A 24,631-nucleotide genomic window follows, 5' to 3' on the forward strand; every position below is an offset into this window, starting at 1 on the left:
AATATGGAGTAGCCTATCTATGTGCGTTCAAGTGTTCCGGATGTCATATAGATCAATACATTGTAAACTGCATAGTTGTGTGCTTGTGAATGATACCTACATAGTGGATCACGACTTGTTTATGAAAGCAAAACCTGGGAAGGATTTCTGGACTGGATAGATTAATAAATTAAATTCCTCACTCACATGTGTGAATTATGTAATAACCCAGTATCCAGCAAATATACATGGGTTTTTATCATTGCCTATATTAGATTTTACCAGACATATATCCACCTCCATACAACAGGAAATGACAAACCTCTGATGGTTGAGTCTGATATGTAAACAGAGCAGAGGTCATCAGGCTCCAAATTCAGTATTAATCCCTGGTTTAAATCCACTCCATGTGTTCCACCCCAGTTCAATGCACATTGGATTAATGCTGCATTCATAACCAAGTGGGAATTTGGAATTTATCCTTATGCCTGGGATAAACCACTTGAACACCCCTCCAACTGGTAATTACTTGTCTGAAATTATCATCCCTGAGCTCCGAAGTCTCACACAATCTGACCTCTGATGTCACTTACTAAGGAAATTACCTCGATAACAGCATTTTCGGCTTTAAATGCAACAACAATCGGATACCAATTGGATACCATGAAATTGGGGAGAAAATAATTGTTACATTTTTTTAAAACAAAAAATAAGAAATCTTAAATACCATTTGGATGCATTCACATGCTTTGAACTCGTTGAGAAATGCTGATTGGCCAACAAGCTGCATCAACCATAAACTAAAAGTACAGCTTGTAAACTAATTATAGTGTTCAAAAACCATATTAATAGATTGCTTATTATAAATAATGTTTTGTAGTTACAGTCTTGTGTCATCGCTGAAACTCCCATACGGAGAGGCAAAGGTCAAGAGCATCCCCCTGAAACACAACCCCTGAAACACAACCCAATCAACACCCAATCAACACACTGCTCCTTGACACAATGCTCACTTAACTCAGAGGAAACACCGTACACCTGGCGACCGTGTCAGCGTGCACTGCACCCGGCCCACCACAGGAGTTGCTAGTGCGCGATGGGGACAAGGACTTCCCTGCCGGCCAAACCCTCTCCTAACCAGGACGACACTGGGCCAATTGTGCGCTGCTCCACGGTTCTCCCGGTCGCGGCCAGCTGCAACAGACTCTGGACTCGAACCCAGAATCTCTAGTGGCACAGCTAGCACTGCGATGCAGTGCCTTAGACCACTGCGCCACTCGGGAGGCTGTATTTACGAATTCACAACCAGGGAAGCAGGTAGCCTAGCAGTTAAGAGTGCTGGGCCAGTAACCAACCCTAATTGGTCCTTTAAGTTGCACTGGACCAGAGTGTCTGTGAAATGACTAAAATGTAAAAAATGTATGGTGATTACCACCTTCCCACTTGGTTATGAATGCAGCATTACAGAGCCAACTCTGGTGAGGGACAGAAAAAGAGAGTCGTCAGAAATACCTCCCTTAGTTCTTCTTAGGTTTCATTACAGTAACACACACACACACACACACACACATGTGCAGGCATACATAAAAACATGTGCATGTGTACACACAAACACGTTTACAAATGCAGACACAAGCACTTCTTTCTCCCTGCTGCCTTCTCTGATGTCAGATCAAAGGCTGTATTGAACAGAGGGGGAGAGAGGGTGCTATAAATGTTATGAGTTCTGTCACAATATACTGCATTGCCATGCATGGTGGACAACAGTGCATTCAGAAAGTATTCAGACCCCTTGACTTTTTCCAAATGTTGTTACAATACAGCCTTATTCTAAAATGTTTTCATCATCAATCTACACACAATACCCCATAATGACAAATCGAAAACAGGTTTTTAGAAATTTCTGCAAATTTCCCACAGCTGACAGTGCGTGTCAGAGCAAAAACTAAGCCATGGGGTCGAGGGAATTGTCCGTAAAGTTCTGAGACAGGATTATGTAGTGGCACAGATCTTGGGAAGGGTACCAAAAACATTCTGCAGCATTGTCCCCAAGAACACAGTGGCCTCCATCATTCTTAAATGAAAGAAGTTTGGATCCACCAAGACTCTTCCTAGAGCTGAGCAACTGGGGAGAAGGGCCTTGGTCAGGGAGGTGACAAAGATCCCGATGGTCACTCTGACAGAGGTCCAGAGTTCCTCTGTGGAGATAGGAGAACTTTCTCCACAGAAGGACAACCATCTCTGCAGCACTCCAACAATCCGACCTTTATGGTAGAGTGGCCAGACAGATGCCACTCCTCAGTAAAAGGCACATGACAGTCCGCTTGGGGTTTGCCAAGGCACCTAACGACTCCCAGACCATGAGAAACTAAATTCTCTGATCTGATGAAAGCAAGGTTGAACTTTTTAGCCTAATGCCAAGCGTCACGTCTGGAGGAAACCTGGCACCATCACTACGGTGAAGCATGGTGGTGGCAGCATCATGCTGTGGAGATGTTTTTCAGTGGCAGGGACTGAGAGACTAGTCAGGATCGATGGAAAGATAAACGGAGCAGAGAGATCCTTGATGAAAATCTGCTCCAGAGCGCTCAGGACCTCAGACTGGGCGAAGGTTCACCTTCCAACAGCACAACAACCCTAAGCACACAGCCAAGACAACGCAGGAGTGGATTCGGGACAAGTCTCCGAATGTCATTGAGTGGCCCAGCAAGAGCCCGGACTTGAAACCGACCGAAAATCTCTGGAGAGACCTGAAAATAGCTGTGCAGCGACACTCCCCATCCAACCTGACAGAGTTTGAGAGGATCTGCAGAGAAGAATGTGATAAACTCCCCAAATACAGGTGTGCCAAGCTTGTAGCGTCATACCCAAGAAGACTCTAGGCTGTAATCACTGCTAAAGATGCTTCAAAAAAGTACTGAGTAAAGGGTCTGAATATTTACGTAAATATGATATTTCAGTTGTTTAATAATAAATACATTTGCAAACATTTCTAAAAACCTGTTTTTGCTTTGTCATTATGGGGTATTGTGTGTAGATTGATGAGGGGGGAGGGGGCAATTTAATACATTAAAAAAAAGGGCTGTAACTTAACAAAATGTGTAAAAAGTTAAGGGGTCAGTATACTTTCTGAATGCACTGTAGATGCTGCATCACTGCAGTGTGCCTATAGATTTCTATGATAGCCTATCGAATATGCCTGCAGTGGCATTCCCACACAATACTCATAGTAGAAACCTATCAGTCTCCTATAAAAGGACACACAATAATGTTATGAACAAAACTATTATTCAGGGATTGCAGCTGAAACTTACAGTACTTTTGCTTTGAAGGGTAGACATTTAGTTTATATTCATAGTAGGCATGTTGGCTGGAACTACTGTTTGACCTCGAGAGTGAAACAACTGAAAGGAAATTCTGAGAAAGTAATTGTATTTTTCTTGGAATATGCCAGATTTTGGACAGCCAGATGATTTATGGACAGAAAACATTCAGTGTTGCACAACAGAGCGTATGAAAAGCTTTCCTAACCACTCGTTCACCACAATGGGCTTGCCATATATATTCTGGGCCAATTACAGTTTACAGCAGTGACTATTTGCATATTGTGTTATTGAAATCTAAAAGGGAGACAGACACAAGACACATCCTCCCACAAACACTGTCCAACCACTAACCACACCCATCCCTTTTCTTATACAGCAATTCAGATGCATTACACTTTCGACTGGTTAAAACACTCACAAACTTTTCAACAAGTCATTAGAAATATTAAGGCCTCTGGCTCTTTGAATATAATTCTACCATTTATCTTTGGCCACATTCAAATCTTTGGTCCTTTTTAACACAATTATAGACCCATTCATTATCAGCGTTTTTTTATTTGGTCTAGTCTTGCGGACTAAACTTCAATAGACTAGGGAGAAGGTTCAATTTGGTCTAACTAAAGTCAACAAAAACGGTTTCAAATTAAACAAAAGAAAAACACATTTATGTAATCCAAAATCTTTTGATAAAGATGAAACTCTTCATCTGATGGAACTTAAAATTAAGCCAAATTATAGAGTGTGCCGTTTATAAGAAAATGTCCACAATAGTCATTTCAGTCGAAATGAAAGATACATCAGATATACAGAAACCAACAGTTCTGTACACATTGGGTGCTATAGAAGAATCAAGCTCGTTTTACAGTCTTTGGAAGGCATATTTAGAGTTGCACAACTCAGGCCCTCATGTTCTGCAGTCCTGCTGATTTCCGTTTCTCCCTGGGACTTTAAACTTACGATCTGGGAAATGGAAATCAGTCTCAGGGTTAAAAGGTAAGGAAGAAAACCTTCATACACTGCAACCCTTGAGGACCGAAGCTATGCACCACTGATGTATGTAGTGCATAAGACTGTATTTTCAAACATGTTTTGAGACTGAGATAACTGCCAAGCTAATGGCTCCTAACATCTAGCGGTAGTCTTGTCTTGCAGCCATGTACTCAACCAATGTCTTCACTAACTAACATTAGTATCCCCTGGTGCAAGGCCTTTCCATCTGATGCGTCACCTCGGGCTCTCCTCAGGGCATTGGGATGCGTTGTGTGTCCGTCTGTGATGTGCTGGGGATCTTGGTGCTGAGGAGAGAGTTGATGTAAGGCCAGATCCTGTCTGTCTCTGTGCCTGAGAAAGTGTGCAGGATGCCCTTTGACCTGGGGAGGACACACTTTACATGTAAAGTTGCATAAATACCATGTAGCATAATTACATTATATTGTAAGAACATTATAATTATATTGTAACTACATTGTCACTCAGTACTTCTGAGTACTGTATACAGGATAGTCAGGGCAAGCAATTTACACAATGCTTTTAAAAATGTGTCAGTGAAGTGGAGGGTGGACGTACTTATACAGGTCTATGATGGGCTTGGCCACGTCCTTGTAGTGCCTCAGTCTGGCCACTAGAGCCTCTGGTTTGTCATCATCATGCTGGATCAAAGGCTCCCCGCTGATGTCATCCCTGCCCTGGGGGGGGGGGGGGGGGGGGCCGGACAACAGAACCATGACAACTGAATTATTATTATATCAATGACATAACCCCATGTAAAACGGTACACAGCTCACAGAGAGTTGTCTTGAACCCCACGCATTCAATACACTATTCCAAGGTATTACTGATCATTCACAAATACACGAGTTAGGAATATAATTATCTGGCATCGTATTTTCACAGCCTCCTGTAGCAACCATAGGAACCATTGCTTAGTGCAGGCTTTCCCAAACTCAGTCCTAAGTTTCTGATTTTAATCAGCTGCGTAGTGCAACCAGGGGGGCCCGCCCAACCAGGGAGGCCCGCCCAATCGGGGGGGGGGGGGGGGGCCGCCCAAGGACCGAGTTTGGGAAACCCTGGCTTAATGTTGGTTCTGTGGGAACAGACAGACTAGCCGGAAGACTAAACATGTGTAATGGCGATAATAATGGTGACAAAATAGGGAGGAAAAACTATGTTTTCTGACTTGTACGTGTGGAGGGTTGAAGCCCATGTTGTAGACCCTGCCGCTGGCTGGGTGGATCCAGCGGTCACTCAGCCTCTCCTTCAGGGTCTCATAGGGAATGTTGAGGCTGATGACCAGGTCCAGGTCACAGGTACTGTTCAGAGCCTTGGCCTGGGCCAGGGTACGGGGAAACCCTGGGGAGAGTTGGGAGATGAAGTACGGAGACTGAGGGGAGTGTGTGTGTGTGTGTGTGTGTGTGTGTGCGTGCATCTCACATTGATCCTGCACAACAACTTTATGGAAAATATTTATGTACAGTATTTTGTGTGACATCATAAAGGTCATATCGTTATGTAAACAATCCAAAGACCACATCCGTATCTGTTTCCCTTTAACCTACACTGATATGGACTGGTAGACATACTGCAAATACAGTATTTACTGTTGCTTCTTCTGGCCTGGCTGTGAGACTAGTTAATAGCTGCTTTCAGAGGGTGTAAACCTGCACTACTGTTTACAAACCTTGGACTGCTGCCTGACTGGCCTGTTTCAGCTTGTTTCTGGGTCAGACACAAACCTGTAAAGTCAATGTTTCATGATACCTTACTGTGCTCATGTGTTTTTGGTTGTTTGACAATTTATTAGCCCTCTAAATATTCTTGCTTTCACTACGCAGCTGCAAAAAGATCTTTGGAAGTGCATGTGCATTTCAAGGTGTGTGTATATGTGTGTGTGCGTGTGTGTGTGTGTGTGTGTGGTCTTACCATCCATCAGCCAGCTGTGGCGGGTCATCTCCTCCAGCCTGGGAAGTAGGAGCCGGGTCATCACATGGTCCGGCACTAGCAGACCCCTCTCTATGTAGGTCTTAGCCAGAACACCAGCGTCTGTGGAGGGAGGGAGGGAAATAATGAGGAGCAGGAGGAGGAAGAGGAGAAGGAGTCATCATCAATTCCCGATAAGTATAAAGTATTAAGATGTTTTCAGAAAGATTTCTAGTAAAAGAGGTGGACTTTTGGCTAGAGGTAGGGGGGCAGAGCAAACCCAGACAGGAATGCCCTCTGTAGCTTTAACACCTAAACGATTACCCATTCGCCCTGTTTTCTTCCCACCTCCATTTGTATTGCTTTCTTTACAGCAGTGAGTCACATAGCACATCTCATAAAGAGCTCCAGACCCCTCTAAACTCAAATCAGCAATAAATGATTCATGTCATTGAATGATCTACTGACCAAACTGGATCATGACAAATGTCGTTACAGGGGCTTGAATAAAAATGCATAGAGCCATAGCATAAGATTAATTGTGTCCATTCAGATTTTCCTAAGGTAGTCTCTCGGGTTTACAAAGTTTGAATGTAAGAGAATGTCTTCATTAATGTAAATAACTCCAGTATAGTAATTCTGGAAAACTGGGTTTAGTAAGGCATGGCCTTGACACGGCACTGTGACTGTAATTACAACCCCACACATGTTTTCACTGCCCTCCCTGCAACACATTTCATTTGTGGGCTAAAAAGATTGGCACAAGTTCGGATTAAAAATAGGCTCCAGAAGTAGTCAACTCAGAGAAATTCCAAACATACGTTTGCTATAGACTGTGAAGTTTCAGAGACTACTAACAAAGAACGTTTCATAACTTGGGATTCCTTTTGATATGGATAGTGGATCATTTTAGTTTCTTATCAGATAGTAGATTTGCCATAGCCTCTAAATTCAACTAATGTTTTTGTCTCTTGGATGATAGGAGAGAAATGTGCCACTGTCCAGCCCAGTGCCAACTTGCAAGAGACTCTCTTCACCTCACCTCAACTTAGGCCTCTGCTGGTGTTACAATATTGTTGCAATTTATGGCTTAGGCTACTGGAGGCGAATGCTAGTTAGGCTACTATAGGCTAACATGAACAAATATGTAAGCTAGGTTGAAATAATACTACAAATAATAATAATACATATTTTAAGATAGGACACTGTATCCCTGAAAATCTGACCGTTTCTACAACCCCGCTGAGGATGACACATATGTGGCAAAAAACAATAAGCAAAAAAAAAAAAAAAAAAAGATGCAATCAAAAAAACAGATAAATAAATGGTAAACAATAAATAGATGCATGTCTAATTATTTATCAAGAATAGGCCTACCTGTATTCGCAGCTATATTCTCCCGAACAAAGTCGCCACTGGACAGACGTGCCAGGCCAAATCTTTGAGCAATTCTCTCGGATATGGTCCCCTTTCCCGAGCCTGGTGGACCCATGATCACCGCTCGGAACAGTTTGGCCATCCTCCACTATAGCCTGCAACACCACGGACTGTATCTGTGTCTGGAGGAGACAAAATAAATAAGTCCAGGGTTGCTATAGCCTATACCTGCTGCCTTCAATGAAACATTGATAGGCCTAAGCATCTTTCAATGTTGCCCATGGTGTGCACTGTGCACCTTATTATCAAAGTCCGTGAACAGATACTTTCTGCTCGTTTTGAGTTAACAGGGACACTATATCAACAGTTTATTACACTGAATCTAACTTAATTGCCAATTTTCCCGAATTGGTTACGACTTAAAACGGCTACAGAAAAACGGAATTGTTAAAGAGCCCCATTCATCCAATCAGCTTGAGAAATCGAACTTTCCAGATTCCTGATTGTACAGATGGAGGATTTAAACTATGGCGGAAAAAAAACCACAACGGGGCAACAGTCAAGCGATGTAGGCCTACCTCACCGATGCCCACAATCCCTCCTCACCTTCGATTTATGCCTGTGTGTCCTGCAAAACGTATGCGTAATATAGCACGTAGTTCACTCAGACCAAGTCAGAAAATGTTTATTTTTCTGTTCCCAAGGGACATTAGCTTGTCTGCGTCTTTAAGAAAGGTTTTTTTCTCTGCGAATGAATGGAGGAGCTGCCTCAACGCCCTATTTCTCAGCACCTCCCAGACACACCAAGAAGAAAAAATGCGGATGACTTGTGCGCAGGAACTTGGTACAACTTGGGAATCTGGTACCTGTAGTTTTCTATTGTGAGTAAGACGAATAATTTCGAATTGCAACCATATCATATGTAAGTGGCTGAAACATGAAAGGTAAAGGAGATACGCAGTCAGTTGCGTAACTGAATGCATTCAACCGAAATGTGTCTTCCACATTTTACCCAACCTCTCTGAAGGCTATAATATACTTATTTTAGAATATAATATAACCTGGGTCGATTAGAATGGAAGATCATCAACCATGCATAGTTTGTGTGACCCACCTCTACACTATTCCATACTATTAGGCTAGTAACTCACTTCACAGTATGAAAGTTCTCATCTTCATTTTCTATCCTCAATCTGCAACTTCCTGCATTGATTGAGGTTGTATTACTATGCAATTAAAGCTATTCAGATCTATTTTGGGGTTATATTTATTGGTAGTGGTGTAAAAAGTACCCAATTGTCATACTTGAGTAAAAGTAAAGATACCTTAATAGAAAATTACTCAAGTAGAGGTGAAAGTCACCCAGTAAAATACTGAGTACAAGTCTAAATGTACTTGGTTTTAAATATACTTAAGTATCAAAAGTAAATGTAATTGCTAAAATATTCTTAAGTATCAAAAGTAAAAGTAAAAATTCCTTATATTAAGCAAACCAGATGGCACAATTTGCATGTTTTTTTTATTTATTTAAGGATAGCCAGAGGCACACTCCAACACTCAGATATAATTGACAAAGAAAGCATTTGTGTTTAGTGAGTCTGCCAGAAAATAGGAAGTAGGGATGACCAGGGATGTTCTCTTGATAAGTGTGTGAATTGGCCAATTTTCCTGTCCTGCTAAGTATTCAAAATGTAAGTACTTTTGGGTGTCAGGGAAAATGTATGGAGTAAAAAGTACATTATTTTCTTTAGGAATGTAGTCAAGTAAAAGTTGTCAAAAATATAAATAGCAAAGTAAAGTACAAATACCGTCAAAACTAACTTAAAATACGTTAAAGTATTTTTACTTAAGTACTTTACACCACTGTTGATTGCCACGTTTCCAGATGGGGTAGGAAGTTGATAATGACGTAATGAATGGTAATAGGATAAATCCGAATTCATGAGTAAGAGACCTATTGACAAAACACTGCAAACTACAAAATAAACGCACTTGTTGACAGCAGCAGTCAATGCAGAGTGTAAACGGTAATTCCGGGTTGTCGGGGTTCCCTCTGAAACATTGGCCATCACCCATCATCATCATTACGCACTGAGACAGTGCCATTCCGCAACATTTGCGGACCAAGGCATCAAGGAATGTACTTGTTGCGAACCATACCGCGGCGTCAGTGTCCAAAAGCAGTCAAATGCTGCGCATGCACAACCTATTGGTGTCTTCAGTCAATGGAACCTGCCTAACCCATCACACGAAAAAAACTAGATTGGAAGATTATCAATTTACTCAGTTAGTTGTGCGGCGAGACCCGGAAACATTGTTTTATTATTTTGTCACATGGCTGAGAGATTTCAATAACAACAAAAAATGGCGACAATCACGTTGTTCGATGTGGGTCTTGCTGCGTCATTAAAACTATTCACGTAAACACGGGAATGAAACGCGCAAAATGCAAGTAAGTAAGACTAATATCCGTCAGATATTGAACTACAAGTAAATATGAATAAGAATTGTTCATGTTAATTTCGATGCTTGGACTACATAGTATTTGTTTTTACCTAGAGAGGGGTGTGTGCAGGCTGGGCGTTAGCGTTTGTCAGCACAATAGTAAAACTCAATCAACACCAATAGCGTTGCTCTTTTACATGGTCTTGTTATTGAATATCAGAGTTATTATGGCAATGTATATATGTTTAAACATTTAAAATGATAAGACGGGCTATTTACAAAGTTTTTTTTTAAATAGCCTTACTCTTGTTGTATTTATAGAAAACAGCAACAAGCTTCCCCGACAACGTGGAGTTGAATATCTGGAACCATTGAAATGTGATGATTGCTTTCAATATTTTTCTTTCGCGTTTTAAACGTGTATTTAATGTATAGGCTACCTGGTCTGCGCTTTGCGATTATTGAAGGGTCCGAGATACGCTATTATGATAATATACTAAGTACAGTCTATTGGGAGTTGTATATGCTATTTGCATTTTTACAGTTACGCAACTAATGTTATGTTTTGCTCGATTGAACTGTTGTTTCAACCTTGCGCAGCAGGTTATTTTTCAAGTAAGTGTTGGCAAGTGCTCCTGCAATTCTGTGATACCAAAACAGAACCAGCAAATCGAGTTGTTTACATGAAGCAGAGGGAGAAGGAGATAGGGAGGAGCCTCCTCCGGCGGGCTACGCGACTGGACTGCTGGAGAGCCTTCGCGCACTGAGGGCGGAACCCCAAGAACCATAACAAGTCCGACGTCAGCAATGTGGTGTCCATAAATTATGCAGTTCAAACACTACCGAGTAAACAGTGGTGACTTCGACCAATTAACAAGGTTTTATTCCTTTAGGCTACATGTATCTGTTGTATAGGAAATTATATTTCAAAGGGGTTTATGAAAAAGCTGATATGCTACAGTAGTTACACATGTATTGGTAGGTATTACAGTCATGTGAGGTGAGAAAGAAACATCTTACTAATGGTAGTAAAATACCTTTCTAGAATTCTATAATGCCTGTGTGGAATTCATAGCACATACACAATTCACAATTATATCCTGTGAAAATTTACAAAGTTTTGCAGATTTTGGTAACCTATTAGAGAAACCTCTTTACATTACTTCTGCATGCAATTGTGTTCTCGTTCTTGTAATGTGATACCATGAAATACATAAATACAGACATGATATTTGGATTTTACGTATTGTCAAACATCATAGTCATTTTGTTACTCCGATGACCTGGGCATGAAGTAAATGCACTTTCTGCAATGTCCAAAGGCACCCCCACCTGCCCGACCCTATACAGTGTCATGTCATTCTAAGTCCCTCTTTTGGCACGATTCCATCTGCAAAAGAATAGTGTGACTGACAAGATATTATTGTTGCTCTGGGCTCCAAGTCGTGTGTGTGTGTGTGTGTGTGTGTGCGCGTGTCATCATGTGTGAGCCTGGCATCATGAAGACGGATGGCATCTGACCCCTTGGATCACCATGGCTGATGTTGTACTGTGCTGGAACTCAGACCGATGGGGCTGCTGTCTCTTGGCTTCCTAACATGACATCCAGGCTGCCCTGGTTCAGTTATCACTGTGCTGATGCTGTCCATCTTAAAGGTACAGTACTGTGATAACTGAAGGATGGCTGCCACCTTGACACACCTGACCCACTTTGTGATGATGGATGGAGATGGTACTGCTGTATCGAAGGTGAAGTTTTTCATTGATATCACTGGTGCTCCCAACTTTAAAAAGTTAGGAGAACAACATAAAATGTAGGAGCACCAGAAAATACGATTTTTCAACTTGATTGAGATATAGCCTATATTGGGCCTACATGAATTCTAGCTCCCGAAGCACATGCTGTGCTCTATAAACTAATATGTAACCCTGGAAAGACAGTTGTTTATTGTAAAAAGCTGTACATGGTTATACAAGTACCTGTTATTGAAGTTACAAAGTTATTTGTAGAATAATAGGTTTCTACATTGTGTAAAAACACTATTTTCAAACCAGCATACTGCTGTACAATATCACACACACCCCTGCCAATAAAGACTATGGTGAGTCAATTTGTTTGGTCAATTCTTAAATTTAAATAAAAAAATAAAGTTGGTTCTGGGAGTATTCTAAGGGTGATTATTAGGATGCATAAACATGATTAGTGCTTCCCCCCCACAATTCTGGCCTTCAAATTGTCATAAATACTACCTTTAATAGAAACGGCTCTTCTCTAATTCTCTAGACTACTAGATATTTAAGGTTCATAATACAAACGTTCTCCATTTGAATTTTTTAAAATGACTATATCATTCTTATTCGTACTTATATTTGAATGTACTATTTTATTTGTTCCAAGTTAGCTCACAGATTTGAGGGTTTGTTAAGATGAGAGAGGAGATATTGTGCGTATCTCCGTTCTCCCGACTACAAGCCTTGCTCAACTTGTTTTACCGTCACAAACCACCGCCTCTAAAGACCGGGCTAAACCAAAAGAGTTTTTGGCCGCGGGGGTGTTCCAATCATAACATGCGGATTCTTGACCCACCTGTCCCCCGGGAAAGTTACGTGCTTGACCATGACGCTACCGAATCTAAGCTCGTCTTTTTCTCTGGTGCACTTGGAAACAGCATTACAGCGAAGGATAATTATAACAACAATTATTATCTGGGTGATTTTTTACAAGGCAACATTTTTTTTAAATCAAGGTTGCACAGCAAAATATTTACGATCATATGCAACCAAAATGGTCTCACATTATAATGTTGTGTCTTGATTTTCAATTGTAATACTTTATAAAGATTCACAAAGCCCAATGAGTGTAGCCTATGCTTTTCAAAATTGATTTGAATAGAATTGTTATTTTATGTAGAAAGAATGATGTATTACGTAATAAGTTGAAAGGGGGCAAATGTATGTTTTTGTAGCATTTGAATCATTCTTGTTTTTAAGAAAATGCAAATGAATTGGAAAGAAACTGATATGTATACATGTTGTTTCTAATAGTCATGATGTGTGGCCACGCACCTCTGATTAGATTTCTATCTATGGTGGAAAAGTATCAAATTGTCAAACTTGACTAAAAGTAAAGATACATTAATAGAAAAGGACTTAAGTTAAACTGAAAGTTACCCAGTAACATACAACTTGACTAAAAGTCTAAAAGTATTTGGTTTTAAATATACTTAAGTATCAAAAGTAAAAGTTTAAATCATTACAAATTACTTAAGCAAACAAGACAGCACAATTTGTTTAACTGATAGCCAGGGGCACACTCCAGCACTCAGACATAATTAACAAACAAACCATTTGTGTGTAGTGAGTCCGTCAGATCAGAGGCAGTAGGGATGTTTTCTTGAGAAGTGTCTGAATTGGACCGTATTCCTATCCTGCTAAGCACTCAACATGTAAGGTGCTTTGGGTGTCAGGGAAAATAAATGGAGTAAAAAGTACATTATTTTCTTTAGGAATGTAGTAGATTAAAAGTAAAATTAGTCAAAAATATAAATAGTCAAGTATAGATATAGTACACAGAAATACTGCTTATGTAGTACTTTAAAGTTTATTTTGTTAATTACTTTACACCACTACATAATAGATACAAACATAGTTGTAAAAGTTATTAATACATTTTTAGTATGATTGAAGAATATAAATAACCTAAGAGTAGAGGTATTAACATAAGACTCCGGTTTGACACGTCTTTAGAATGTTAGACATACAGGAAGTCAATGCGGAAATCCCCCCCCAGACAGATAACCAAAAGATCACGCCACATCTTTTTCTCTCCCCCTCTCTCTGCCCCCACATTCCCCTTCTCTCATTCTCCCCTCTCTATACCCCCCCCCCCCCCCCCCCCCCCCCTTTTCAATGTCTCTGTCCCCTCCCTCACGGTTTGGTTTAACTGGACTGATCAAAGTTGTAAATGGTTTTGAGGGTGGGAAAGGTTTTTGAACCCTAATCGCCCAATTTGACTGTGGAGGATATGTCAATCAGTGGAACATCAATTTGGGTAATTAATAAAAACGCTGACAGATAAATGTAAACAAATAACTGTAAATAAAAGTCAACTTCTTATACCTGCTATTGAATTCTGTTTCACATCCCTATTTTTAAACTAAATATCAGCTTTCTCTTCTCGTATTAAATATCAGCTTTCTCTTCTCTTATAGCCGAGAAAGTAGTGGTTAGTTGATGGTGACCTATGGTTTTTGCTTTTCATTTACTACACTGTAAGGACATTCCATTCCCTTCCCTTGCCTTTCTTTCAGTTTACTGGAGACACTAAGGATATTTGTGAGTCTGGATGTTCCAGATGAAAGCTATAAAATCATTGTTATTCAACACCACAAAGTCTCATAATGAGTAGCCTTCTTAATAAGCACTTAAGTGATAGACACTTTCGTAACTATGTTTGATATGAATTGTACTATCAATCATACTGTATATGTTGTCAAAATCATCTAAATAGATGCTCACATTTTCACATACCCAGTGGCCTACATACCAGCATACAGTATTTTAAAAGTCAGGTTTTAACTAGTAAGCTTGTAATACATATAGGCCGATTACAGATAGATAGATGTGGCACTTTTTATTGTGTCAGTGACTACAACATTCTTGGGAAATATCTGCCTATGATTTCCGGAAAACGAACTCAGTTTCAACACATCAGATATGGGAGACGGGAAGTACCTCCACTACTGGCAAACGGAACCTCCCGTCCCTGTCCCATCGTAAAGGACCTGGCTCTCTATTTCCTCCCACCTCACTAGGAGGATGGTCAGTTTCCATTTGACTGTAGCCTCCTTTTTGGACTACAAGACGATACTGTAAATAAGAAATGTTGTTGATCATATGTGGTAATATTGACAATCAAAAAGATGATCAGATGGGAAAGAGATGGAGGTGCAGAATTACCATTTACATTTGACATTTTCAACAGAAAAAGCCTTTTCTCATCTTTTGAACAGATAAAGCTATGGGTCATGAATTAAATATGTAGGTTATTGAATAACATGGTCAGATACAAACAGGATTGTGACTGTGTTTTACTTACCAAGGACAATCAATGTTTCATGTAACACACAACTGGATGGAATTTTGACGATATTACCGTAACAGTCAGGAATTGATTTTGTTAAACATTCCATGTGTTGTAAATTCAATATGGAATTGCTTTTAGAGTCAGAGTGTGTTTGCATTGAGGCACCGAGTGCCTGGTAAAGAGGCAAGATACACTATATATACAAAGTATATGGATATCACTTCAAATTCATTTGCTTATTTCAGTCACACCCGTTGCTGACAGGTGTATAAAATCGAGCACACCACCATGCAATCTCCATAGCCAAACATTGGCAGTAGAATAGCCATCCTGAAGAGCTCAGAGACTTTCAATGTGGCACCATCATAGGATGCCACCTTTCCAACTTTATTTGTCAACTTTATGTCCCGCTAGATGTGCCCCGGTCAACTGTAAGTGCTGTTATTGTGAAGTGGAAACCACTAGGTACAACAATGGTTCAGCTGCGAAGTGGCACACAAGCTTACAGAATGGGACCGCCGAGTGCTGAAGCGTCTGTCCTCGGTTGCATCACTCACTACTACTGAGTTCCAAACTGCCTCTGGAAGCAACGTCAGCACAATCATTTTTCGTTGGGAGCTTCATGAAATTGGTTTCCATGGCAGAGCAGCCTCACACAAGGCTAAGATCACCATGTGCAATGCCAAGTGTCAGCTGGAGTGGTGTAAAGCTCGTCGCCATTGGACTCTGGAGCAGTGGAAACGCATTTTCTGGAGTGATGAATCACGCTTCACCATCTGGCTGTCCGATGGATGAATCTGGGTTTGGCGGATGCCAGGAGAACTCTACCTGCCTGAATGCATTTTGTGTAGTCTTTTATGACATTTATAATTATTTTCTCAAACCCCTTTGTGTGTATTGTAGCCCTTTCATGCAGTCAAATCACGAGTGGCCTCATGGGTGAAACGTTATGAATGTTTTCAATAATTTCCTAATTACCTCCCATAAAATATAAGGAATGGTTCCATCCCCAATGGCAATACTCTTACGCACGCACGCCCGCACGCACGCACGCACGCCCGCCCGCCCGCACGCACGCACGCACGCACACACGCACACACACACACACACACACACACACACACACACACTTGTTATTCTGTCCTCATGGGGACCTGAAATGTATTTACATTCAAAATCCTATTTTCCCTAAAACCTAAACTTTACCTTAACCCCTAACCCTAATTCTAACCCTAAAAAGTCAGTATATAAGTAGCCTTGGTTTGTGCGAGCCGGAACAGCTCATAGGGCAGCGGACTATCTCCTGTTTCTGTAGTGTGAGGCAGCTTGATGTACAAGTACACCCACTGGACATGGCGCTAGGCTATCGCAGGGCCTTACCCCAATCTATCTCCTAAATGCTGAGTGCCAAGCAGAGATGCATCAGGTCCCATTTTTTTAGTTTTTTGTATGATTTGGACAGGGATCAAACTCACCACCTTCCAATCTCAGGGCGGACACGCTAACCAGAAAGCCCTAATCCAACCCCTAAATGTAAAATAACCGTTTTCCTCGTGGGGACGTGGGAAATGTCCCCACTAGGGACAGTTTTCCTTGTTTTATTATCCTTGTGGGGATTTTGAGGGATTTCCAGTCCCCACGAGGATAGAATAACAAGACCACACACACACACACACACACACACACACACACACACACACACACACACACACACACACACACACACACACACACACACACACACACACACACACACACAGCTGCTGCTACATTACAATGGATGTGATGCCATTCAGTTAACTGTAATGCTGATCCATTCTAGGGTTAACAACATAAAATAGTGTCAGTAGGCTACACAGTATCACTTGACTGAAGGAGCAGTGCACCAATCAGAATGCGTGAAGCTGAGCTTGCAGTTGCATTATTTTCGGGAAGAGGGACGTTACTTGACAGGAAGGGTTAGAAAGATTATGAATTTGCTCTCGACCAGAAGGGAAAGAAACTCGTCGGACAAAACATTTTTCGTTTGGAATATTCCCATACCTACGGATTTTGTCAAGATTAAGTTAGTCTTTATAGTTTCACAACGGATAATTATATTCTGGATCTATGAACAAAACGATAGGGAAGTAACGTTAGACTTGGATAGCTCGCTAGGTGAGTAACGTTAACATATCAAATATGTGATTATTGATATTGAGTAAAATGCCACATATCCAGGCTAGTTATCCAATATCCTATTAACTTTAGCTTGAATCATTATTATTCCTGGGCCTTAGCGGAAAAAAAACGTTACGAAGCAGATACAAGCATCAAATTTGGTACAAACAAGGTGATGTGAAAACATCCTAGAAGGGGTGCCTGAAATCATCCTAGAAGGGGTGCCCATGTCAAATTTAACCAGGAAGCGAGTTATCGCGATAATCCAAAATGGCTGCCATAACAGCTGGTATTTGAAAATAAAATTTGTTATGCAGCAGATAAAGGCATGACATTTTGTACAAACATCCCTCAGAAGATATGCTCATTTCAAAATTAGCCAGAAAGCAGAATTCAAAATGGCTGCCAATGGTAACGACAATGGTAACGACATTTCAGCTTATAAACATTTCAATAACAATAACTTTTTAGTTGACCTGACCAAATTCACATATACATGTTACTTATAGATCTTTATAGATCTTTCATTATTTTTGAAAGCAAATCTAAGAAGCAGTAGATCTGTTCTTTGTGTGCTATTTCTATGCTTTCGGTTTTGTACACCAGCTGAAAATACAATATTGTGGTTATAGAAAATACATTTCACAGGGGTTTAGATGGTACAATGATTGTTTACACCAGCGTTTCTCAAACTCAGTCCTCGGGACCCCAAGCGGTGCACATTTCGTTTTTTTGCCCTAACACTACACAGCGGATTCAAATGATCAAAGGTTGATGATTAGTTGATTATTTGAATCAGCTGTGTAGTGCTAGGGTAAAAACATGCACCCAGCGGGGTACCAAGTATAGAGTTTTGGAAACCCTGATCTAAACTTTCTTGTTTTGTCAAAAACTGAAATTAGGCGAACTATTTAAAAAAAATAGCAATTTCTGCATAGTGAACCTTTTTAAATTCTGATTAGTGAAGAAAATAAAAGACTTAGGGCTAGGGGTGTTAACCGTTAGTCGGTTAGCCACCGGAAAAATAATAATTTGACCGGTCATGCTTATCAGTTTGTAGGTTAATTTGCATACATTTGTGGAATTAATTTGGTGTCCGAATTTGACAAATCTCGTCAGTCATAAAACAGGAACAGTGTCTTGGTCGACCGGAATTATTATTTTATAGAAAATAGTCATGTAAAGTGAGTTTATGGAGGTAGTTGAGTTAAGAAAGCTACTTTCTAATGGCTGTCTCTAGTCAGAGTGAGCCTCGAGCAAGCCAGAGCGGAGACTCGTTGCTATGCAACTCACAGACACAGTCTGTGTGGAGCAGTGGGAAAGAGAAGAGCAGTACAAATCAGCTAACAACAACAGCTAAGCTAGTAACCAAAAAGGTTTCACAGCATTTCTCTCCTGTTCTACTGGTTTTCATATCAACTTTCTTTCGTTGCCCAGAAGCCAAAGGCACAATCCTAGTCATATTAACAACCATCCTAGTTGTTGCATATCTACGTTTTCCCTCTTTCTAAATTTCTAATTGAGATGTTAATCTGTCATATGAAACGGCTCGCATCAGGTGTGTCTTTTAGAACAGGGTTGTCCCACAAATTGCAATTTAGCAAATGTAAAATTAGGAAACTCTCTTTTTGAAGTTTTTAAATACATTTGAAGCTACTTTTTAAGTAAATACCTGCAGTCAACTTGTGTAATATGTTAGGAGATAAAGAAGATCACATTCTTGATTTCACCTGTCACATATTTTTTCATTATTAAGCTTACCGGTAGTACCCAGTCACATGGTGTTTGTTTACAAGCACACAACGATGAGAGACCAGAGCCTTTTGAGAACGGACAAGTTGTGCATTTGGTTTGTTAATTTCGTAGTTAGTTAGCTATGTAGCTGTGATTAGCTTCTTCCAAAATCAAGCATTCGCTTGGTAACAGCAGAGTTCCCTCCTGGATCAAGAGCCTAGTTGGCTAATATTTGTTTTGGGTATGCAGCAAACTGTGAGTAGTATTTTTGAGTTACTTATTTACTTGTATAGTTTAGGTCAGACACTATAGAATTAGCTTGTTAGAATTTAGTTAGCATTCTCTAAGAGATTTTACATGTACTTGTTAGCATTGCTAACCTCCAGATTACATAGTATCAGTGAGGTTTGAAAACAGTGCCCCTGGTGTTCAGTGCAGGTATTACAGAATATCTGGGTATGGCACAAGGTCATTATGACAATCTGGATACCTCCCAAGCCTGAGGAGTACCGCTGTCTAAATCAAATCAAATTGTATTTGTCACAGGCGCCGAATACAACAGTGAGATGCTTACTTACAAGCCCTTAATCAACAATGCAGTTTTAAGAAAAAATACCTTAAAAAAATAAGAAATAAAAGTAACAAATAATTAAAGAGCAGCAGTAAAATAACAATAACAGCAGTAAAAACAGGGGGTACCGGTACAGAGTCAATGTGTGGGGGTACCGGTTAGTTGAGGTAATATGTATATGTAGGTAGTTATTAAATTTACATTTTTCATTTTAAAAGGCTAATTGATCATTAGAAAAACCTGCAATAATGTAAGCACAGCTGAAAACTGTTGTCCTGATTAAAGAAGCAATAAAACTGTCCTTCTTTAGACTAGTTGAGTATCTGGAGCATTAGTATTTGTGGGTTCGATTACAGGCTCAAAATGGCCAGAAACAAAGGACTTTCTTCTGAAACTCATCAGCCTATTCCTGTTTTGAGAAATGAAGGCTATTACATGCGAGAAATTGCCAAGAAACTGAAGATCTCTTACAACGCTGTGTACTACTGTACACCTTCACAGAAATGCACAAATTGTCTCTAACCAGAATAGAAGGGGTGGGAGGCCCCGGTGCCCAACTGAGCAAGAGGACAAGTACATGGGGATTTTCTCCCATTCTTCCTTCCAGATTTTCTCATGCTCTGTTAAGTTAGTTGGGGAGCGGCGGTGACCAGCAATCTTCAAGTCTTTCCATAGATTTTCAATGGGATTCAAGTGTGGGTCACTCAAGGACTTTCACATTCTTGTTCTGAATAATACCAGCGTTGGTTTGGCTGTATGCTTGGGGTCAATGTCCTGTTGGAACGTAAATCTTTGCCCCCAGTCTTAAGTCATTTGCACTCTGAAGCAGGTTCTCATCAAGGATTTGCCTGTATTTGCCTCCATTCATTGGTCCCTGCTGCTGAAAAGCATCCCCACAGCATGATGCTGCTACCACTATGCTTCACGGTAGGGATGGTGTTAGACAGGTCATGACGTGTCTTTCTACAGACATAACACTTTGCATTCAGGCCGAAGTTAAATGTATGTGTCATCAGACCACAATCTTTTGCCTTCTTTTGCCTTTCACATGCCTTTTTTGCAAACTCCAGGCGTGCTGCCATGTGCTTTTTTGTCAGGAGTGGCTTCCGTTTGGTCACTCTCCCATAAAGCCCAGATTGGTGAAGTGCTGTAGAGACTGTTGTCCTTCTGGTAGGTTCTCCCATTTCAGCCAATAAACTCTATAGTTCTGTCAGAGTGGTCATTGGGAAAGGGAGATTCAAATGAAATGTGTCTTTCGCATTTACCCCAACCCCTCTGAATCAGAGAGGTGCGAGGGGCTGCCTTAATCGAACATCCACGATCCAGCAACCTTTCAGTTACTGGCCCAACGCTCTAATCACTTGGCTACTAGCCGCCCATTGAGTTCTTGGTCACCTCTCGGACCAAGGTCCTTCTTGTCCGGTTGCTCAATTTGGTCGGACTGCCAGCTCTAAGCTCTTGGAAACTTTCAACACTCTAGAAATAGTTGTATACCCTTCGCCAGATACAGTATATGCCTCATCACAATTCTATCTTGGAGATCTTTGGATAGTTCCTTGGACTTCATGGTATTGTTTCTGCTCTGAAATTCACTGTCAACTGTGGGACCTTATATACACAGATTCTTTCTAAATCATGTCCAAATAATTGAATTAGCCACAGGTGGACTCCAATCAAGGATGATCAAAGAAAATTGGATGCACCTGAGCTCCATTTGGAGTGTCATAACAATGGGGTTTGAAAACTTATGTAAATGAGATAGTATTTTACTTGCAATAAATTTGCAGACATTTCTAAGAACATGTTTTCACTTTGTCATTACGGGGTATTGTGTGTAGATGGGGTAGAATTTTTTTTCAGTCTGTAACACAGCAAATTGTGGGATACGTTGAGGGGTATGAATACTTTATGAAGACACTGTACGTACTGTCACTGTGGGGATGACGTCGTACTTGCGCTTGACCTTTTCCACATTTTGTTGTGTTGTAGCCTGAGATTTTGTCACTAGCCAACACACAATACCCGATATTGTCAAAGTGGAATTGTGTTTTTAGAAATGTTTACAAATTAATTCAACATTAAAAGCTGAAATGTCTTGAGTCAAAATGTATTCAACCCCTTTGTTATGGCAAGCCTAAATAAGTTCAAGAGTAAAACTCGGCTTAACAAGTCACATAATACATTGCATGGACTCGCTCTGTGTACAATAAGTGTTTAACATGATTTTTAATTGACTATGTCATCTTTGTACCCTACACATACAATTATCTGTAAGGTCCCTCAGTCGAGCAGTGAATTTCAAACACAAATTCAACCACAACTATCAGGGAGGTTTTTCAATGCTTTGCAAAGAAGGACACCTGGCCTCCCGAATGGCTCAGCGGTCTAAGGCACTGCATCGCAGTGCTAGAGGCGTCACTACAGATCCGGGTTAGCTGCTGGGCTGTGTCGCAGCCGGCCACAACCAGGAGACACATGAGGCGGCGCACAATTAGTCCGGATTAGGGGAGGGTTTGGCCGGCTGGGATATCCTTGTCCCATCGCGTTCTAGCGACTCCTTGTGGCGGCCAGGCGCATGCACGCTGACTTCGGTCGCCAGCTCTACGATGTTTCCTCCGACACATTGGTGTGGCTGGCTTCAGGGTTAAGCGGGCAGTGTGCCAAGAAGCAGTACAGCTTGGCAGGGTTGTGTTTTGGAGGACGCATAGCTCACGACTTTCGCCTCACCCGAGTCCGAGTTGCAGCGATGGGACAAGACTGTAACTACCAATTGGATATCAGGAAGTTGGGGAGAAAAAGGGGTAAAAAATGTTTTTCAAATAAAGAGGGACACCTCATAAGTAAGCATTTCACAGTAAAGTCTACACCTGTTGTATTCAGCACATAACATGTATTTTTATTTGATGTGGTAAACTCCTCAAATGTTATCGGGTGAATCCGAGAACATATTCCAGTCTGGGCTAGCGAAGCACCCGCTTCGTTTGTCCACTTCCGTCAAAGATTTTTTATAACTAAACCAAGATAGACCACAGCCTGTCGTTTCCAATGTGAACAAATTAGTTATAGTGGGCAGAACAAGCAAGGAGGAGGGAAGAGACCAGCACGAGCTAGCGAGATCCTATTTGCCCGTTCCAGCCTGCATTTGCATATGTCCGTTAGGGAACACCTACTCTGTGAAATGCGAGTGTGTAATAGCTAAATTTGCCTTTGCACTCCTTAACAACGCAATTTTTAAAAAACAATGGCAAAGGGTAAAGTCCACACAACTTAATACACTCTGTTCGATTCTTGTTTGGGGAACCAAAATATTGTATTGAGATCAAATGTTTCATTGATGAGAAAATGTGCAGTTTCGGACAAAATCCATCCATTTACGGCCACTGAGCTTCCTCTCACTACCATATTGGGTAGTGAGTGGCATGCGCTTGGCGTTTCTTCACATTTATACATATGAAATATCAGTCTCAATGTTCTATCTGTGCTTTCGTATTGAGCATGTCACTGGTACATCCTGTTTTTGAGTTTTTGCTTGTAAGCAGAAATCAGGAGGATAGAGTTATGGCCAGATTTGCCAAATGGAGTGTGAGGGAGAGCCTTGTATGTGTGGAGTAAAGTGATCTAGAATTTTGTTGCCTCGAGTTACACAGATGAAATGCTTGTAAAAATGAGGTAAAACGGATTTCACTTTCCCTGCATTGAAATCACCGGCCATGAAAAACCGTCCACTCCAGACTGATCCCCGTGAAGAGCAAATTCAGCAACTCTTGGAGGGCAGTGGAAGTTGATCAAATGCTTCTTTATTGATGCCCTCCCAAGAGTTTCTGAATTTCCTCTTCACTTCAGTTTGCTCCTCCCTTCATGCACCTTGGTTGGAGAGTGAGGTAGCAGGCCTGGGATCTGCCAGGGAACTCACCATACCATATTATCACGATACTTAGGTACCAATGCGATACGTATTGCAATTTTTCTCAATTCTATATGTATTGCGATTCGATATTTGATCTTTCAAACATATCGCTTACTATGTCTGCTGCAGAGAGACGAGGAACAAAAAGTGCTGAAAACAACATGTTGGCTCACTATTGATTGTGTTACAATGTTTGAGTCACTCAGATAGCATAAGAACACAACATAAGCCATGGCAAATCTTCTCTCAGCCTCATGGCACTTTGTGTAGAATTGCAGGAAAGCAGCTTTAAAACTGCAAACTGTTGCCTCGGTGGCCAAAGAGGAGGGCCTCTAAAACCTTTGGCGCCGTTGGCCACGCCGGCTGACTTTGCTACCGCTGCTGAAAAAAATCCTAGGGAAAACACAGTCATCTGACTCATCCAAACTTTCATCATGTGTTGAAGGATAGTACAGTAATAGAATGTAGCCTAGCCTACCTCTGAGGTGTCTTTTTTTTGTTGCCAGTGTAACGTACAGTAGTTCAGTTGTGGCTGATGCAGAATGTCGTCCCTTGGTCTACATTGTTTGGATGTGAAGGATGACCCCATGACAAGCGTTTGAAGGCCACGTGCCTTTAAAATACAGTACAGAATGTGGATTATAAAATACAGAATGTGTATTGTCTAACGTAGCCTTTGGCGTTAGCACTTTGCCCAGCAACTATTGTGCCGTCTTCAGCCATCCTTGATGAACTGCAGGTATCGGTTGCAGATGAACTGCAGGTATTTTTTTCCGCTGTTGCTGCACTGTTAACCGTTTCTCAGCACTGTAGACTAATGAATACACCGTGTGTGTGGAGCGGGGTTCTCACAGGCTGATAAGACTTCAGCAGGACCTGAGGACACTTTGGCCCTGACAGTGTGCGTGTGTGATTCATGTAGGCCTACGTGTGTGTGATCCTGCTGATCCCAGCAGCAATCAGTAGATCAGAGCTCTGTCGCCATTGGCGATAGGCTGATTAGGGGTGTTATGAAACAAACTGTCCTAGCCACTAGGGATGCCACCTGCGCCGCTGTAGAGGAAGGGGAAACGCTGCTGGGAGAACTAATGGGATGATCTGCACGCAGAGGGAGAACTACCTCACCTCCC

The 24,631-nt window shown here is 41.1% G+C and overlaps 2 protein-coding genes and 1 long non-coding RNA gene across 5 annotated transcripts in view; 2 read left to right on the top strand and 1 right to left on the bottom strand.

Moving 5' to 3' along the window:
• Window positions 1-3,394: 3,394 nt before the first annotated feature.
• LOC110521798 (adenylate kinase 4, mitochondrial) lies at window positions 3,395-8,446 on the bottom strand. Of its 2 annotated transcripts, XM_021599672.3 has the most exons (7): window positions 8,205-8,415; window positions 7,599-7,780; window positions 6,225-6,344; window positions 5,482-5,654; window positions 4,872-4,990; window positions 4,534-4,675; window positions 3,395-4,265 (listed from the first exon to the last, which is right to left on the bottom strand). In XM_021599672.3, the coding sequence occupies exons 2-6, from the start codon at window positions 7,738-7,740 to the stop codon at window positions 4,546-4,548; spliced, it is 684 nt and encodes a 227-aa protein (XP_021455347.1). In that variant the 5' UTR covers window positions 7,741-7,780; window positions 8,205-8,415; the 3' UTR covers window positions 3,395-4,265; window positions 4,534-4,545. The 2 variants fall into 2 exon arrangements, with proteins under 2 accessions (XP_021455347.1, XP_021455346.1); XM_021599671.3 differs by having other exon boundaries at window positions 3,395-4,675; window positions 8,205-8,446.
• A 1,111-nt stretch (window positions 8,447-9,557) lies between these two features.
• On the top strand, window positions 9,558-11,286 carry LOC110521799 (uncharacterized). 2 transcript variants are annotated; one of them, XR_002473216.3, is made up of 2 exons: window positions 9,558-10,050; window positions 10,365-11,286. It is a non-coding gene; the product is annotated as an uncharacterized LOC110521799 (long non-coding RNA). The 2 variants fall into 2 exon arrangements; XR_016495258.1 differs by having other exon boundaries at window positions 10,644-11,286.
• A 5,595-nt stretch (window positions 11,287-16,881) lies between these two features.
• Window positions 16,882-24,631, top strand: part of LOC110521800 (tyrosine-protein kinase JAK1) — a 54,359-nt gene continuing 46,609 nt past the window's right edge. The window contains exon 1 of the mRNA XM_036968783.2: window positions 16,882-17,286. The gene's annotated coding sequence lies outside the window, so the exon portion shown is untranslated. The remainder of the gene's footprint in view (window positions 17,287-24,631) is intronic.

Source organism: Oncorhynchus mykiss, chromosome 4, assembly GCF_057628025.1.
Source record: "Oncorhynchus mykiss isolate SJ-2025 chromosome 4, ASM5762802v1, whole genome shotgun sequence".
In the NCBI taxonomy this organism is placed as follows: domain Eukaryota; kingdom Metazoa; phylum Chordata; class Actinopteri; order Salmoniformes; family Salmonidae; genus Oncorhynchus; species Oncorhynchus mykiss.

Coding starts and splice junctions, on each gene's coding strand:
- LOC110521798 (XM_021599671.3), bottom strand. CDS start 7,740: ATGGCCAAACTGTTCCGAGCGGTGATCATGGGTCCACCAGGCTCGGGA. Junction 4,991..5,481: donor TCAACCCTCCACACGTACAA/GTCAGAAAACAT, acceptor CCCCCCCCCCAG/GGCAGGGATGACATCAGCGG. Junction 4,676..4,871: donor CCCATCATAGACCTGTATAA/GTACGTCCACCC, acceptor TGTCCTCCCCAG/GTCAAAGGGCATCCTGCACA.